Raw genomic sequence first — 19,512 nt, forward strand, 5'->3', positions numbered from 1 at the left:
TTCAATTGAACGTAAAAGGAACAATAAATAATGAATGACAGTTATGTTATGAAGAATAAAACTATGAATTTTTGAAAAATCAAGGCAATATATTTTGCATAAAATAAGTACAAATTTTGTATAAATATATTTTGCGTAAATGAAGGTTGGTGGGAAGGGAACTTTCTTCTGATACTGTATTCTTTCTAGTGAAGTATTTTCTGGAAATAGCCTTTATTTGCAAGCTTTTTTCAACTGACGCGTTCTCTGATTATTTCAATCATAATAGAAACTTTATGGTACACTTTTAATGAAGCAGACGTCCCTGGTTTTGTCTTTGCTTTCCTAACATATTTAATTAACTATTAATTTTATCTGAGTAAAATAAAATTACTGTCATAAAATAGTAAAGAAAATTATTTCTTTTGTTGAAATTTGTCTTGGTAAAAAAAAAAAAACAAATAAGGAAAAAAAATTGAAAAAAAAAAACACTAATAAGAAAAATTAGGAAAAGAAAAGCAATAATAATAATAGTAATGACCTTTTGCAAAGAAGTCGGAAATTGTTTTATGAAAGAAAAGTCGCTATTACTGAATCTAAGAAACAATTATTATCATTGTAGGAAGAAGTTGTTTCTTAGATTTAGAGCAAGAATAAATTGTTTACTTTTCAATCTATTGTACATTTATAGTATAATAGTTTATTTAAAAAAAATCACTTAATCAAGCAGTTTGTTCAATGGAAATAATGCATTTCTTATAGATAAGAAAAGTATTTTGAAAGTAATATAAATTTGTGGAAAACTAGAAGTATTTTTTAAAAAAAGTCGTATTCTAAATTTATATGTTAATTAGTATCGTATCTATTTCAGTTTCATTAAATAGTGGCTTGAAAATAAATCAATGAAATGCTTACAAAGTTAATTCTGTTAAAAAATCAATCTTAATTAATAACCAAACCATTTCGGAAACAAACTGTGGGATCATATGAACGAATTTTAGAAGAACCCTACGTTCCTTACCCAACATTAATTATTATTGCGCCAATCTGTTGTCTCTCCCAGCAGCTACGCGGAGGTTTTCAAAACTGGCGAACCTTGGCGACAATCTCTGGAACTGCAACCCTACCGTGAAGCGGGACTTCTGGAAGTAGCTACAGCAAACGTGGTTTAAAAGCGCTACACATCCAATCTGTGAACAGGTTAAAACAGCACTCCTACCAACAACTCATCTCCCACTTCATAAAGAATCAGCTGTAGTAGGAGAGAGATGGATTATTTTGAGGGGAAGGAGTTATTGAATGATTAATTAAGCACTGGTGGGAGATTTTTCAGCTTCAGTGTTATTCATTTATCATTCTCGAACTCAAAAGAAGACTTTGTTTACGAAAAGCGAATTAGCAGAAAGTTTTCATAAAATGATAATTTGACAGTTTTTAGAGAAAACTACTCATCATGCAGCAACTGGGAGCCTTCGTTAGAGAAATGATTTCTTCACCTTTACATCGTCCAAATTTTGTTTTATATCTGACAGTCCTCGTGGTTTTAACCAGCGTGCATAACGTGCAAACTATAAAGTGGCTGTAAGTACATTTTTTAAAATTTATTTAAATCTTTGAAGTAACGCAAAGAAAACTAAATGTCTTCATATTGCAAATGTGAAATCGGGTAACATATTTGAATTTCCTAGTATAAAGTGCAAAGAAATGGAGATTAAAAAAATAAGTTGATACAAATATATTTCTATACATTTGTATTGTTAAAATTGATTGAAGAATTATTCACCTAAATGTAGTCTCAATTACGACAATTGAGGTATATTCCTTTCCTATAATTCAAATTTGTTCAATTAAAGTGTTTGTTATGATACATCTTGCAACGGTATTTTATAGTGTATTTTGTTTTAAAAAATTCTCATTAGAAAATTTTTTGAAAAATTAAACTCATAATAGAAGCTATTGTATGCATTTCCTATATACTGTCCTAGCTGTCTTTGAGTATAGTTCAAAGTGGTTGCATACGATTTCCACTTGGAAGTTCTGTTAAGTACAAACTTTAAAGTACAAATTTGATAAATATCTATTTTTTTTCTTTCATTTTTTTACTTCATTTTACTTTAAAAAGAAACAATACAAAGCCTAATGTTACATCTTTAATGAAAATATGTTCTGATTCTCGTTTCACAATAATTTCATCTTCTTGACTCCCATTTTGAAATTTTGAACAAGTGACTTATTTAAATACAAAATAGTTATGCGTCCTTAAAAGAAACAAATCTTAATATGTGAACCACATTGTTACTCACTTCCTCTTAAATGTTTTCTATTCATCAATTTAGTGCTAAATATTAGATTATACTGTTAAGTATAAACTATTAGATACTCTTAAGTATTGAATTGAACTTCCCATCAAGAAATTAAAGTAGAATTATTATCCATAAATCAAACTTTTTCTCAACCACTCAGAGACACGATGAAAATTTATTTATTTTTACATAGCAATCATTATATACACACAAGAGTAAAAATGCATTTAGTACAAATAAGTGTTTTTTTTTTCACAATCTAAGCATGAATAATGTTTTCTTTCTTTTTTTTTTTTTGGAGGTTGAATGGAGTTTAATAGTCATTTGTCCATGACGCGTTATATATATTCAAAATGTATAATTTGTTTTCAAATATTTTTCTGAGTTACTTCCATGCAATTTTTAAAACTAAGTAAATATTCGTTAATTAATTACAATTACATTTTGATAAATTATCAAAGGATGCTGTTTTGCAGCAAATTTACGGATTCGGAGCAATACGTGCTTGAAATTATGTGGGTTTGAATCAATTTTAAACTCGTTTAAAAATTATTAATAAATACTGCTGTTTTCTCAGTGGGCGTTGGAAAACCTACTAAAAATAGTATCGAATTATCAAATTTTTTTGTCATGTTAAAATAAAAAATTAATATTTTGATTAAAATTCACTATTTTGAAATTAATGGTCAAATATCACGTTTCCAAGTAAAACTAAATATTAACATTTAATGTGAAAATAAATCTTTTTTTTTTTTTTTTTTTTGAAGTATGCTGTACAAAAACGTTTTTAGAACTTATATTATTCCTCTTTTAAAATGTTTTCAACTAAATACTTCATTTGAAGATTTAGTGTTTTTTATGGTCGAACTTAACCCATATCGAAAAATACCCCTAAGCTTAATGTGTTTAACAAATATATGTTTTAATTATCAAGTGTTGAGATGCGCTGAAACCCTTTTTGAGCGTTTCTTCTTTTTTTTTTCTTTCACATTGCTCTATTTTAAATAATTACCTCAAATATTTTTAACAATTCGGGACTAAAGGACATTTTAATAAACTATTCTATATTAATACACAATATTTTAACACTTAGCTACTGTTAAACATAAGTAAGCTGTTTTAAGAGAGTTACAAAATCATATTTCAACCAGAACAGGTAATTCCCATTCCTGACCCTCAAAGATATAGCAAATGGTCATAGGGCTTGCGTGTTTAAAGGGAAACAATGCTTTGTAACTTTCTGAAAATTATAATTGTACTGTGTTACTAAAAGTTTCAGCGACTAAAGTACTATAGCATATTGTAGCACCTATTACAATAGTTTTATTGAATAGTTGAAGTATGACACAAGACAAGTTGAAACCAAACGAAACGTCTTAAATTAACCGCTCAATAACAACTGCATTTGTTAAAGTGAACTTACTATGACTCTATAAATATATTTCGGAATGTTACAGTTATACATGTGCATTATCTCAGTTATCTCTTAAAAATTTGAAAACCGTTTTTAAAAATTGATTTTAACTTACAGCGATACTTAGCTTTTTAGTATTATATTAGCATTTTAGGTTTCTATGCGGCACAAAAAATCAAGTTATTTCTTATTTCTCTCCCCGGTAGCAGAAACAGCGCGAGAATGCGACGTGCGTCAGATTGTTGAGAAATTCTGCAGATTGTTTCATAGTTGGGGGAGAAAAAAACCTAAAAATTTTAAAGAAAAAAAAAGAGTCTTGCATTTCAGCTAATGAAGATTTTCATTGTATTTTCTGGGACATAATACACAAGTAGCATGTACTTGCATTAGCATCTTATTATTAAGCTTTTCCCGGAACCGATTTAGATTTTACGATTAATTTAAATAATTTTTAAATAGGCAGTCTCATCACTTAACAACTTGGTATAACTTTTGCTTTCGGTATATTGTAAAGAATTTTTAAATTTTTGATAAGTAATTTATCATATATATATATCAGATAAACTTTGACGCGAAACTTCAAAAGATGAACTAAGAAATGATAAATAGCAACAGAAATAAATGATTAAAATTACCATTTCGTTTTGCTTTCTTTTCAGTATTGGAAACTTTTGCTTTCTTTGTGACTTGTGCGAAAAAAACCTTTGCAAATTACGTTTGCTGATTCGTTTTGCATTTTTTAATATTTCGTGTTCGTTCTTATTTTCTTAACTATACCGCAACATATAAATACAGTGGCTCCCAAAAGTGTTCGTACACCTTGAAATTTTGTAGTAAAACCAAAATAACGCAAAACTGAATTTGAATATGAAGTCCAATTTTTTTTCACACCATTCTTATGCCATTCTAAATAAAACTCAGTAGTTTTTTTTCAAAATATTGCCAGATTTTATTTTTGAAATTTGTCAAAAAATGAAGAGACGGAGAAATAATACGCCACAAAAGTCGTCGTACACTCAAATTTTTTCGAATAAATTCATGATTAAAACTATCATATGTCATTTTTTTATTATTTTTGCATTGTGTTGACCCTTAAAAGTCATTTGGCCTTAATTTTTTGTTTATTTATTCCTTAATATTGTGCTTATTACTTTAAAATGACTGGTATTTGAAAAACACCACAAACACCATTCGAAATTTGAATTGTTTACTCACAGTAGCGGTAAATTGGTTTGAAATGTCTCTAAATTAGGTAATTTACACCATTCTATAGTGAAGTGCTTGATAAAATGCTTTAAAGACAAGAATAGGATCGAAAACACGGTAAGAAAAGGTCAACTGGCAAAGTTAACAATGCGTGATCGGAGGTTTACAGTTAAAAAAATTATGAAAAATACACATTTGAGTGCTGAAAAAATTTCTGCAGAATTGAATGAAACATTTTAATAACAGTAAGCTTACGCTTTCCGTCGCAAAATCAATGATAAATAAGCTCAAAACGTTTTGGAACAACGTCTTACTTATAGATGAAAATAAATTTAACATTTTCAGTTAAATTGTTGTATAATTGTAAATAAAAGAAAAAATGAGGAATTTAATCTGAAGAACTTAGTTGGATCAGTTAATCAGGACGGTGAAAGTGTTTTAATGTGAGGGTGCATTACAGCATCAGGACTTAGAAATTTGGAATTTTTTGATTAAATAATGAATCATGCTGTTCATTTAAATATTTTAAAAAGCAATTTCAAACTATTAGCCCAAAATTTGGTAATCGGAAACAACTTTGTTTTTTATCGAGATAACGATAAGAAGCACACGTTTGCGTTTGGTGCCTCAAAAATTGTCCTTAATCTTAGAAATACCCCCTCAATCTCCAGATTTGAACTTAATGTAACATATTTAGAGATATCTGGGGGCTAGATTACGAAAATACAGCTTTGAAACGAAAATAGAGCTAGAAACAGTAAGACTCAAACTGATGTTGAACACTTACTCAGAAATTACGCAAAAAAAGAAAGAAAAAACAATGAAATCTATTCCCAGGCGTTTAAAAGCTCTTGTTGATACTGCATGATGTTCTATTAAATAATAACTTTGTAAAAAGTTAGATTATTTACTAATTTTTTGACATTTTTTCAAAGTGTACGAAGACTTTTGTGAGATAAAATTTCCGGCAATTTTTGGTTTTTGATTTTTTAAAAATTATGTTTTAATGTTTTATTAAAAATTTTCATGTAGTTTTGTTAAATATAGATCATAGATCTTATAATAAAATACCTATTCCGAAATATTAATTCTAACCAATGGATAATGGCCTATTTCATTGAAAATCGTAGGTGTACGAACACTTTTGGGAGCCACTGTATAAGAAAAACACTTTTGCTGACAGTTTTTTGAAATTATTTCATAAGTTTATTTTTCGATAAAACTGATATTTACTGCTTGTTTCAAGGAGTTATGCGAGTACTCTTTTAAGAATGTTGATCTTATTTCGTCTGCAACCTTGATTTAATACCTTAAACTTTTCTATGCCAAACGCAGTATTGTAAGTTTTCAAATAGTGTCTGTTTTTGGCATCATGACTGTGTTTGATTTTAATTGTTTAAAACGCTGTATTAATGAAGACCAGTGCATTAAATTTAGCAAAGGGTTATTTTTCGCTTAGTTTCATTTTTGAACGTGAAAATTTCATTTGAGTCTGAAATTTATTTTTTTAAGGTAATTAACTTTCATTTTTGAACCTTTTTACATTTAACAATGCTATTTTTTGTCTTATGTTGAAATATCTTCAAGAACTGGTTTCTTGCCTAAGCTAATTGTTGTTTTGAACACTGCCGTGGGCTGGTAAACGGCAGTATCTGTAAAAATGAGTTTTCGAGATATTTGAAGAAACGCGTTTTGTATTTAATAGGAAAATGTTGGACTTAGACGGGGTTTTTCTTATTTTTAGAGGAAAACAAATAAGCAAGTTTGTACAATAAAGCTAACGTAAAATAGATGACAGAAATGCAAATAAATGAAAAATTTGCAGTTATTGTCCTTTTCCTGTCCACGACAGAATATTTTTTTGTCAGTAATAAGCAAGAAAATGAGCCAATGATTTACACATAAAGTGAAAATTTATTGACTTCCCTATATTTATCCTTTGAAGAAAATATTTGCTGAATTCCAAAAACTATTGAGTTTATTCACTATTCAGTATTCTCGATTTTGACATAAACATTTACTATTTACGCTTACAGTTACTTCAACTTGTAATTCTAAAAAAATACCGTTTTTTAAGCAAAGTCTTTTCCGATAAAATCAGGTATGAGACTGATATTTATGTTGGTATAGCTAAAACACTGAAACATAAAGCAAAGTAGCGACACATCGGCAATCTTGGGGCTAAACGATACTTTCTTTCTCGGTTTGCTATGGTTAAGTAGCGTCTTTTGCTTCTTGAGTGTGATTTCTTATTAGCTCTATGTTAAACTACATGCAACAAGTTTCACAATCAAGAAGCAAAACACGCTAATTCATTATAGCAGATATAGGAAGAAAACGATATTGAGCCCCAAGATGGCGGGCGTGTCGCTACTTATGCTGCGATTTAGGGTTTTAGATACTAGATAGCACTTCCGATATCATTTCAAAAATAAAATTTTGATTTAATGTTTCCAAATGATAAAAGTCTCTAACAGCAATTGAGAGGTTTAAAAAAAAAGAAAAAGAAGAGAAAGGGAAAAAAAACCTGTTAAGTCTGTCACCTGTCTAATAAGCATTTGAGTGATGAAATAAACCGTCATTTTCATGTTCACCGATCTAGCAGGATAAATAATGCATGAGGATCATAAAAAATGGAGATCATTCACATTATTGAGTATTTTATTGCGAACAACCTTTTTCAGACACCCAACAGCCACTACATTCCCATATTTCTCAAGATTGAAGGACATTTATAAAAACACATTTCTGTGATTAAGAAGTTAATATTTAGATGCATTTTGACCGCCCACTGGTCTGTAATTAATATTGGAATCACTGACAAGTATGTAATCACACACAGCATTGTGATCAACTTTGCAAACTATAAAGATAAGTTCTGCTACCAACTAGAAATATCACAATGTAATGAGGAATATGTGCTCACTTTAATTTTTGCTTCAATGAAAATTACTAAAGTTAAAATATTTCATACGGCAATACTATCGAAAGCAGTTATGAGCCATTCCACGGAAAAATGTATATTTTGTCCCCTACATGACGCCGCATATACTGCCATGTGCAGGTAAACGGCAGTATCTGCAGAAATGAGTTTTCGAGATATTTGAAGAAATATGGGTAGAATTCAATACTAACCATAGGGAAATCTAGGAATTAGACTTTTTTTCGCGCCTTTTTTTACAGCGGAAACCAAATAAGCAAGCTGGTACAATAAAACTAACGTACAATAGATGACAAAAACGCAAAAAAAAAAAAAAAAAAAAAAAAGAAAAGAAAAGAAAAATGAAACATTTGCAGTTACTGCCCTTTACCTGCACACGGCAGTATACTTCATTAAAACTACTAATTGAACAGCGAAATGAAAAAAAATGTTGCTGTTTAAAAAACCGCAAACGTCTGGGCGACTGCCTGGGTAAAAACTTATGCTCATTTCCTTTTAAAATTGTTACTTTTTAATGAAATACATGATGTGTCACGTGCTAGAAGAAATAACGGGTTTTCGTGGAATGGCCCTTATACGTAGTTAGCATCTGAAGTAAACATAACGACTCGCTGGATCACAGTAATTGCTACTTGTTAAGGACAAACTAAACACTCATGTAAAATCGAAGCAAATTGGTAAATCTCATCAATACGGTTTAATTCAGATAAGTTGAATTTTTAGCAAATATTTCTCTTTCCAGGAGCATAATTAGCGTATATTCGGCAAACTACAGTCATTTTTATTTTAAAAAATTATAATTCTCCTTTGCTTGTGTTTTTTTCTCGGTTAGGTAAGCTTGAATATACAAAGGGAAAGCCAGCAATTTAAGAAACGTAAATTCAAGAAAATATGTAGAACAGTTGCTTTAAGTGACAATAATAATAATAATTCATGTAGTATAGAAAAATACTTTTAAAATACTCATAAGTTCAGTTGATCATTATTCAGTTCTGTTGTTTCTGCGAGAGCAAAGAGCTTTGAAAAGTGCGTTCGTATGTACGCTTAAATTTAAAAAAAAAAAAATGCATGAGATAACTCAGGCGTATAACGGTGTCTAAATTAAATTAATATCAGGGACGAAATCCCATTACAACGAACTCCAGGGGACTGCAATTTTTGTTCGCTTTAATGAAGTTCAAGCAATGTAGTTGCAATTAAACTGGGCTGAACATTTATTTCGTTGTATCGGTATTCATTGTAATGAGATTCTTTTGCATTTTACAAGAATTCTGTGTTGCACGCATTCGTTTTTTGTCACTTATGTGAAAGATGATTATTTTTGTATCCCCCCCCCTCCCCAAGTTCATCCTTTTTTTTATTTACCTACATTCATTTACAACACACTCACACACACCTATATCGTCACCTCAAAGCAACAGTGGGATATCTTATTCCTGGGTTCCTGGGATTAGATGTCTCACTGCTGCTCTAAGGCGACGATATATATATATATATATATATATATATATATATATATATATATATATATATATTAGGGTGGTCCTTATTTATATGGGAAAAATTTTTTCTCGGAATTCAGCAAGTGACGCCCCCTAGTTTTGTGACATTATAATAAAAAGTAACGTGTGCAAAATTTGAACTCGATCGGTGAATAATAACACGTGCCCCTAATGCGTTGAACTTTAACACTTTTGACCATTTTTCCACAAATCTTCGAGTTTTTACTTCAGACCCAGTTCATCGTTTCTCCCAGGTTAGCAAAATATTTTTACAGTGAGGTAACATTAAAATTGATGTTTTTAGTTATTTTATATCATCTAAGCATTTTACATTGATTAAGAGTGAAATAATGCTTTAGAAACTTTACATTAATCGTACGCTTTTCTCAATGTATCTCGATCGTGTGTATTTTTTTCCGATAGTCTTGGACATTATGTAAAATAAATTGCTTTTGTGACTCAAATTTGGTAAATTGGTTGTGAAATTCTTCGATTAATATTGTGCTCTTCTTTCAGTTGTATCATTCACAACTTTCAGCATTTGAATGATCTCTCTTTCCTTTAAATAGCTTCCTTCATTTTGTCATAAATCAAGATCAAGTAGGAAAACATCTTTTGGTATTTGTAACTTATCAAGCAGTTTTATTGATTTGTAATTAATTCTATAAAAAGGACAATCTTTACTAAGAAAGTATTTCAAATCATCTACTCTTATCTGAAACTTATTAAACAGTCACCAGACACGTCTTCCTTATCACAAGCATTTTTTGGACTAATCTTTTGCTCTCTTCAAAGTCAATTCCTTCATCCAATACAGACAAAGCTACTAGTTTATCCTCTAAATACCACAAGTAATTTATGAATTTTCCAATCGCTGCTTCTACTGCATGTTTGTCATCAGTTTGTACGCTGCTAGTATTTTTGGCAAATTATATTATTTAAAGGAGCCTCGATTGGGTTGCTGCGATAAATTATATCTTCATACAGCATTCAACTGTAAAACAGCATTTAAAGGTTTTCTCCTCATGTAAGGTCAATTAAATTGTTTCCTTAATATATGAATATTCAAGTAATAAATTCCTTTTGCCACCCATCTGGCTCAGGAATAAGCTCCAGGGTGCTGAAAGCATATCCCTCTGAGAGGGTCTTCACCAGGAAATATTATTATAAGTTAAGAGAATTCTCTTAAAGGGAAAGTTCTTTCTCAGTATCCACTTCTTACGAACAATAATATATCATCAACTTCGTCTTTAAGAATTTAAGTGGTCTGTGTACTTGATTGAAATGTTATAAGTTCTGACTGGTGAAGATCTCTCCACAAAATGCTTAATAATGGAATATCGGAACTAAGAAAGGCAAGAACTTTTTTAGAGACACACTCTGCAGTACGATTTCAAGTGCATGATGATGGCAATCCAAATGTAATATATCACCGTTCAGCGTTTGCTCTAAAAAATTACATGCACAATTTATACGGTCGGTATTGCAAGCCATTGTATCAAACACTACAGCTTGAACAGTTAGCAATAAAGAGCAATTATCTAAGATATCATATACAACTGAAGAAATATCTCAAGAATTCTGAGTAGCTATTCAACATTTGGACCTGAAGCTGCCATGGTAAGCCTATCAGCATTCCTTTTGCAGTTACATCTTGATGTACCTTTTTATCCCAGTGAATAACTACAAAATCTGAATTTAAATACATGAAATCTCTCTCGAAGATTTTCTCTTGCTCTCTTAAGGGATGTATGATTGATCACAAGGTCATTTGGATTTAAATTTACTGCATCTACATAGACTGTTAACAAATGATCTTTCAACTTTACCCCCAATATAGTATTTGTCTGATCAGTGATGAAAGGCGAGAAGATATCAATAATTGTCAAGCTTTTTTGCGTTGTTGTAGACCAGATGTAGAAAAAAGGTTCAGTAGGTTAGGATAGATACTATATAGTATAAGGATTGTGTACTGAAATGGAAGAAAATTAATTTAAAGTATAGATTTTTACGTTATTCTGATCCGAAATTTTTTAAAATTTATATTTTAGCTATGCAAAATATAGTATATTTTTATGTTAGAAAAATCGAGGATTTTTTAAAATTTATATTTTAAAAATTAAAAATTGCATAAACATTTAAGTATATTTATAACTAAAGAACAGAAAATTAAAACTATAATTGTCATTCCTTATATTTATAGCATTGAAACCTAGTGACCCTATTTGCCACACCTATTACATACACAGGAAATTTTGTAAATCAACAGCCCCAAAGCCTGGAGGAGGCAATTTGTTGTTGTCAACGATCATTCATTAACGGCCTAGGCCATTCATTAATGAACTTTAGAATCCCTTGTGTCCATCTTGGTGGAAAGAAATGTTCCCTAGCCGCTTAGTTTGGAACGAGCTCAGAAGAGCATTATATCTGACCCAAGGCCATTGGTGTACATGTACAATCTGTAACATGTAAAATTTTATAGAATGAAAGTGAGATAATGGTCAGTCTGGAAGTAGCAGCATATATTGAGGTTCAAAATTACTGTACATATGAAACGTAAGAATATTTTTACATAAAAATGAGAAAATCTGCAATTTTTTCTTCAAAACGCAAAAAAGAAGGCCCTAGGGGCACGTGTTAATATTCATGGATTTACTTCAAAATTTGCAAGGATCATTTATTTGTATAATGGAACAAATTGAGGGGGCGTCGCATAAAATATCAACAACTTCAAAAATAAGGACCACCCTAATATATATATATATATATATATATATATATATATATATATATATATATATATATATATATATATATATATATATATATATATATATATATTATACATAAATATCTAGTTCGTGCTTTTCCGCTTCAATGGTTAATAACGGGCTGCTCGTTTTACGAGTAAAACACCCCACGAACTTTGCTTTTGTTTCGAAATGTTGGATGCAACGATATGAAATTCAATAGACAAGTCGGAGCCAGACCTCATACGTGACTGCAATTAGAAAACAACTTTTAAACTGAAATTCACTTTAGGAAAGGAAATTGACTGTTTCCTGGACCGCTTCACTGGGAGGTACCGTGCCTCACTCCATGTGGTCTGCCATCCTCCATCAGGTCCACTAACCTCTGGATCTTAATTTTGGTTTCTGTTTTATGTATGAAATGTTAATTGAATTTTCATTCGCTAAATAACGTATCAGGTATAAATCTGCTGAGACTGGCAAGGGAGTCGCTTTTAACCTTTAGCGGCATCAAAGTGCCACCTGCTAAGCCGGTGAATGCGAACTGACAGAATACGCCAGACGCTTTTGTCAAATTGATTTGTGAATGAAGAGATGCGTTGCGATGAAAGATTTTGTGAACTAAATATGAGAGATTTGTTAATGTTTTGAAGTGTAGAGATGATAATAGATTTTACACAAGTAGATGTGCAAGACAATGTTTATGAATTTTCTGATTTATTTTTAAAATCATCAACAATTCGAAAGTACCCGTTAGGAAAAGTTGTCCTCTTTCGCATAAGGTACATCTCTAAAATATTTCGTTTAGGGTTTCAGATGTTTTACAGTGTCGGTCTTATTCATCTTTGCTATAATATTATTTATTACTGCATATATATTTATGGGCCTTTTCACGGACGAATTGACATTTTGTCCAGGAAGTGATAACACAAAATTATTTTGCATAAGAAATCACAAACGTATGTGTTACTTCTTAAGCAAAACATTTTGTTCATTTCATTTAAAAATAATTACGTTTTAGTGAAATATATGAGCCGTCGCGGGCAAAATCGTTGCTTTTTCGTGGAATAGTAATTATGCGTTTATGTGGCATGTCAAACTGTTTTTACTAATAGCAACTAGTGCTATAAGGTGTCAAAAAAAAAAAAACATAAACTGTGTAAAATCCTGTTTCACTGAATATTTTGTGTTACTTTTAGAATGTAAGGTGGATATTTGCGAGGGATAATAAAAACAGTTTCCTGGAAAATAAGGAAAAAAATCGAACAAAATAAAACCTCTTTGTTCTAAGGTCATGTAAAGGACATTGGTGAAAGGTATTTTCTAACTGATGTTGATATAATGTAAGAATGTGTTTTTGATGGGTTTTACAAAAAAAAAAAAAAAAAATACCACTCACTTCTATTAAAAGGAATTGATATTTTTTTTCAATTAAAAAAATCTTTCTTTATCTTTATTTGCCACGAAAGCGAGATGTAACTCAACATCAAAATTAATAACTTCACCCAGTAAGCGAATGAACGCATAAAACGCCTAGTAGCATAAAAACGAATTTTTGTTTAAGTGATCGTATATTGCAAAAATGCGCTCAAATTATCATCCAAAATTTCTTTCTTCACAAAATAAAATACATGTAATTGTTGTAAAATAATTGCGGATAAAGTCAAAATAATAATAATGTTCAGCATTAACTAAACAAGTGTCAATAGCCATGCACTTTGCTAATTTTTTTCATCTTAACTTTTATAGTAGTTTTGTTTCACAAAAGCTTCTTATTTTCAGAGTAACTTATAAGATAAACACACCTGTAGTGACCAGTGCTTCAGAGTGCTTCAGTAGTGGCCACTTCAAGGCTTATATTTGAAAAAAAAAAGGATTCCAGGTTTCCTAATAGAATCAAACGTACCTCCTATACTTTTGAATCAAGTGGGAGACTCGGGATCCTTTTTTTTTTTTTTTTTTTCAAATGTAAACCACGAAGTGGCCACTACTGGAGTGTTTACTTTATATGACGAGTTACGACTAAATGACTGATCAATTACTTTTTTAAATAAAAAATAATGAATGATATTGAAAGGTAAAGAATAAAAGGTAAAATTCACATTCTGTATGTTGATACAGAATGTGTACTTCACCTTTCAAACAGTTTAATCAAAGATTGCGTGAACACTTTTAATTAGGTGATTCGAACTTGATTTCCTTAGATTTTCAAAGGAATTAATTAAAAAGTTATTCCCTTTTATTCCTACCGAAACTAATTTATATATTTTATTCAAAGGTTACATACCACAACTGTCAAGTTTTCATTTTAAAACACGTAAACCCAATCAAAAATTCTGTTATTAATAAGATGAAGGAATACAAATTAGTGAATGAAGACGGAAAGGTACAATTATTACTTAAAATTAATCAACGCTTTAAATTAATTAAAAAGTAAATTAGTCAGTTACTGTCCCTCACAACCACTAAATATTTATGTGAGACATTCGATCCTCGCGTATAATCTTTAATCTCATTCCAGAGTGTTGTTTCTGGATTTTTTTTTTTTTTTTTTTGCTGTCTTTCATTCAGTTGTGAATGGCGCTTGCTGATTGTTTCTAATTTTCACGTTTAATTTAGGAAATTTTTTTGAATATTAAAATGCTTAAAATCAATCTTTTAATGAAGGCACTAGACATTAACTTAAAAAGTTTTCGATCTTTATGTTTTTTTAGTTAAAAAAGTAATTCGACATTATCAGCAATAATTTAAAACAAACAAGAAACTCAGCCAAGTCATGCTCCGTACTTACTTCGAGTTAGCCTTAAAACAGGTTAACTTTCTTAACATGATATTTCCTCTTTTTAATATAAGTACATTGCCCTAGGTGCCAAACTATTCAGCTTTATGTGTAATATGGCTGTTTTGTTAATTAAGGTACGAACTAGTTTCATGTTAAATATTAACTCAGCTGCATGCGTGTGATTAATCTAATCTTTCTTACTTAAAACAAGTATTTGTCATTAATCTTCAAACAATACGATTTCATGCTCAACATGTTACTTAGTTGGCTATCGTGCATAAATTAACTAAATAAATGCATAAATAACTAAATAAATCTTTCCATCCCAAACCAATTTAATTCACTATTTTAAGTGCGTGACAGGATGTTTCAACAAACAAAAATTATGAATTTTATGTAAGAGTTTTAAATTAAATTGTGCAAAATACTTTTATAATGGCAATTGTTTTCTGCTCATATATTTTCTTAATAATGCATTTAGTATTTAGCCTTAACTTACTCACTGGCATTTCGAATTTTTCCGGGGGTGGAGGGGTGAAAAGGGTACAAGGTCAATGAATTTTATATCGAAAATTAACAAAACCACGCCCACATATATTGTAATGCATTGTTGGGGGAAATGCAATCTCCGGACCTTCTAAATTACGGGCTTACCTAATTTTAAAACAAGTCAAAGTTTTATTTAATATGATTCTTAAACTACTTATGGTTACTGTTTAAACTAAATATAACTCAAGAATAAGAGTTAACATTTTTAAATATTTTGAACTTATACGTTCACTAACGCAGCCAGATTTTTCTCTTGCGAGAAGCTCGATCATAACAAGCCAGAAATTTCCATTAGGTAGGGGCTTTTCGGTCATACAGTTTTTGCATGTTTTTATATAAACCACATGGGTTCTCTATAAAAGCAAGCTATAATATTATGCTATATTGATAAGGAATTGATCAGTCCTTTGCAATATAGCTTAAAACCAAGTGTCCTGGAGTTTATTACGCCCCTTCGCTGCGTCCCTGATTATTTTACTCACACGGAACTTACATATTGTAGACCACAGCTAATACTAAGCTTTCACTTTTTTCAATTTTGACAGTAACATTGTTTTCTTACGCTATAAGGATATGTACTTCGTATTACATAGTAATAGGCTTGGTTAAATATATTATTTCTTGAATGCACTAATATTGAAAGGGCGGTAGTTTGGTTTTCGTTTTAATGAACATCAATTTAATTTGTACTAGCTTAGCAAAGCATAAGAATCCGTATCGCTTTTTAAAGTTTCATTTTACGCACTAACTAACAATTTTTCGGCAGCTTCCAAGTTCCACATTAAAAATAATAAATGTAGTAGAATAAACCACTTACATCCGGCCCGATTTGTTTATGTGACATTTAGGCTTCCGGAGCAAATAAATTTGCATCAGCCGACCTAGACTTAACTTTCATGTTCGCGTGATAATATCCACGTGCTCATTTCATAAGAGACCAGCAGTCTCTTGAGAATCGTTAGTAAGTGTTGTCTCATAACCAGGTGCAAGGTCAGACACAAATGATCCCCAGTAAAAAGACGTAACAATTACCCTCTGCTACGTGGCAATGAACATGCTGTGTATTGAGCTTTTCCGGGTTTAGGTACTGTTGTCAACTAAACTATTTGCGTATCTACTCTTTCAGTTTATTTGTTAAACATTTTAGTTTGTTTTTCAACAACATTTGTTAATACACATGGAATAGAAAGTTTAGCATCTGAATATGCATGAAGCACTTATATCTCCAGTTTTCTTGAACGTACCCTAATTTCAAATTCTAAATAATTCAAGTGTAGTGCACTAATTTATTGTTCAATGGAACTTGAATGAAAAATAATACTGTGTATAATTATATGGAACTTGTTAGTCACATTTTAACTAGCTGCAGTTGCTGTTTTATGACAAAACATACCCATTCTTTCTAATTTTGCATAAACAAAAAACTTACGAAAATGCTTTTTCACTTATTGGCCAGTTTTTAAATCATATCTGAATAGTGTTTCGCTACTTATTGAAGATGATTTTTTGAAATAATTGTATGAAGGTTTTGATAAATACTTCAAAAACGGAAAATAAAGTGTGATAACTCACCTTTTGATTCTGTTCAATCAATGGGTGTATAAAGATATTTTAGTGTAACATATCGATTTTGAAAATGTCATGCCTACTTCATTTACTCGTCAGAAATTTATGGCCATAGGAATTTTCCTTTTGAAAACTGTAAGAAACATAAAAGTAATGTTAGCATTTTGAAATGAAGAAATATTGAAAAGCTTTATCTTTGACTTCTTAAATATTTGAGCATTTATCGATGCTAAATTGCAACGGATCATAAATCAGAAAATATTTGTATTTTATAAGATACACCTGCGTATTTTTACCACAAAAGAAAAACATTAAAAAAAAATTAAGAGAAAGCTATTTATTTGGAAACTTCTTTAAATGGGATTCTTGGTTCAAATGAAGGCAACTATTAATATAACTTCTCTTAAACCCTAGCAGTAATTCGAACGAGGGTTTAATATTCTTGACTGACTTGCTGAGAATTTAATACATAACTGACATTAAAAAAAAAATGTTTAAAACCATCATTATTTGAACTGTAAGTCGAGACTGACTGGAGAGTGGTGATGCTCTACTGATCCAACACATTTGAACATTAGGAATACTTTTTTTTTATTATAGGTTTTTTTTTTTCAACTCGCTTCTAAAATCATCTGATAAAATTTAACATAGGTAGCAAAGCGAGATTCCAAACTTTGTTTTTAGTTTCCAAACCTTTTGGTTTGTGCATAAAATAAGGACAATTTCAAAATGTCTTAAAACTTGTGACGTTTAGAAATGTGTAAGGTTAGAATATGTAATGACTAGTAATTTTCTTTGCAAAAGCTTATTTTCAGCCTGTAAAACCCATTTTTTAATTAAAGAAACAATAAAATAAAATAATTCTAATGCACTGGTATTAAAGTCTGAATTTGGACATAACAGATAAAAATTGTAAAAAGTGGATCGCATTGTTTAAAAGTTTCGGAAGTCCTGATCGAAGCAAATTTTGGTTAAGGGTCATCCTCAAATAATGTCACGTTTTAATAGGGAAGAGGACTTCCCATAAAACTGTGAGTTAGTGACAAGGAGGAGGAAGGGGTAGCGAAAAGAAACATCGAAATTTTTTAGCAATATTTTTATGAAAAACAGCTTGACATGTGTCAAGGGAAACGGGTAGGCGAGGTGAAATGTGGCTCTTTGTAAAAGAGGGGGGAAAGGGTTCAAATCTGTTGAAAAAAATTGACATCTTTTATAGACAGCCCCTTGTCAGAACAATGAAAAAATTGCCTTACAAAATTTCCAAATAAAATGAATTTCTCAATGTTGTAGTGAATAAGTTATGACATTTTTTTATTGCAATAACGTCTTTAATTTCAAAAGAGGGATTTACTTAAGTAGAAAATACTGTTTTCAGGGGATCTAGGACACATTTCGAAAAACGTTTTGTTAAACCGTTCAGAGTTTCGAAGGATTTTGCACTGAGTTACCATCAATTTTCAAGTATAATCATAACATAAATATTTAAAAAAAAATTAATTTAAATTTAGTTTATTTTTTTAAAAAATGGGGTAACTTTAATCCAAAATACTCTTGGAAAATTTTCAAAAATTTTTCAAAAAATTATGCACAAATACTTTTTTTTTTTTTTGCTTTTTATTCGGCAATTTAAAAAATATTAATTCAATAAAAATAGAAAATATATTTGAATAAAAATTTAAAAAAATTCTAAGATCCTTTTTTTTTTTTAATAATATTTTTTCCAGTAAACTTTTTTTTTTCTTTTTGAAAAAGATATGCTCCAAATTGCATTACTTTGTCTTTATCAGTTCTTGCCTTATAAAAGTTTGAATTCAAAAAATCGGGAGAAATTGCATCATGGAGAAAATCTTGTTTTAAAGTTTTAAAGTTAAAAATATTAATTAAAAGCGGGCCAAAAAATAATTATATCTTTCGTTCTAATTAAGATAGAAACAAGATTCAAAAATCATTTTAAGCAGAAAAAAACGATTTTTTTTTTTTTTTTGAATGATAAAAATTTTTAAAAATGCAAAACTTGACAATTTTTATGTCCCGTACCCCGTTAAAATTTATACTTTCGCTATGTAATATTAAAAACACACATGGGCGCTGGTGCAATCTGGTCCCTTCCAACTTCTTTATCACAAGAAAAGAAGAATTTGCGACAAATGTATTTTTTTTAACAGCCGTCACCTGAAAATTGTTATTTTTTCTTTGATATCAGTGACTGTAAACCTACTTTTCCTCACCGCGTGATCAATCGGGCTTCCTCTCCTCTCTTTTCGTTATTAGATAAATGCTTTAAATAGTAGTAGAGAATTTGAAATACTCTTGGTTTGGAATACTCTTAGAGCCATGGCTATCCCGGTTATCAGAATCTCCCGGTTTTCTGGATCGCTAAAGAACCCTATTTACCGAATGTTTATAAAGTTAAGGACCATACAATAAACAATTATATTGGAATACTTCTTTAGACTTCAGTTGGAATAAATTAGAGAAAATGCCAGATGTTCAAGTGCCCCTTTTAAGTGTCCACCGAGA

The 19,512-nt window shown here is 30.3% G+C and overlaps 1 protein-coding gene across 2 annotated transcripts in view; it reads left to right on the forward strand.

Annotated features, from left to right (window-relative positions):
* The first annotated feature begins 1,179 nt into the window (after positions 1-1,179).
* The window catches only part of LOC129231343 (protein Wnt-4-like), a 248,561-nt gene continuing 230,228 nt past the window's right edge, over positions 1,180-19,512 (forward strand). Inside the window, exon 1 of one of the 2 annotated variants that reach the window (XM_054865633.1) lies at positions 1,180-1,560. In XM_054865633.1, the coding sequence (XP_054721608.1) occupies positions 1,433-1,560 (128 nt within the window). In that variant the 5' untranslated portion in view covers positions 1,180-1,432. The remainder of the gene's footprint in view (positions 1,561-19,512) is intronic. The other variant, XM_054865634.1, reaches the window with a different exon arrangement.

Source organism: Uloborus diversus, chromosome 10, assembly GCF_026930045.1.
Source record: "Uloborus diversus isolate 005 chromosome 10, Udiv.v.3.1, whole genome shotgun sequence".
NCBI classification, from domain to species: domain Eukaryota; kingdom Metazoa; phylum Arthropoda; class Arachnida; order Araneae; family Uloboridae; genus Uloborus; species Uloborus diversus.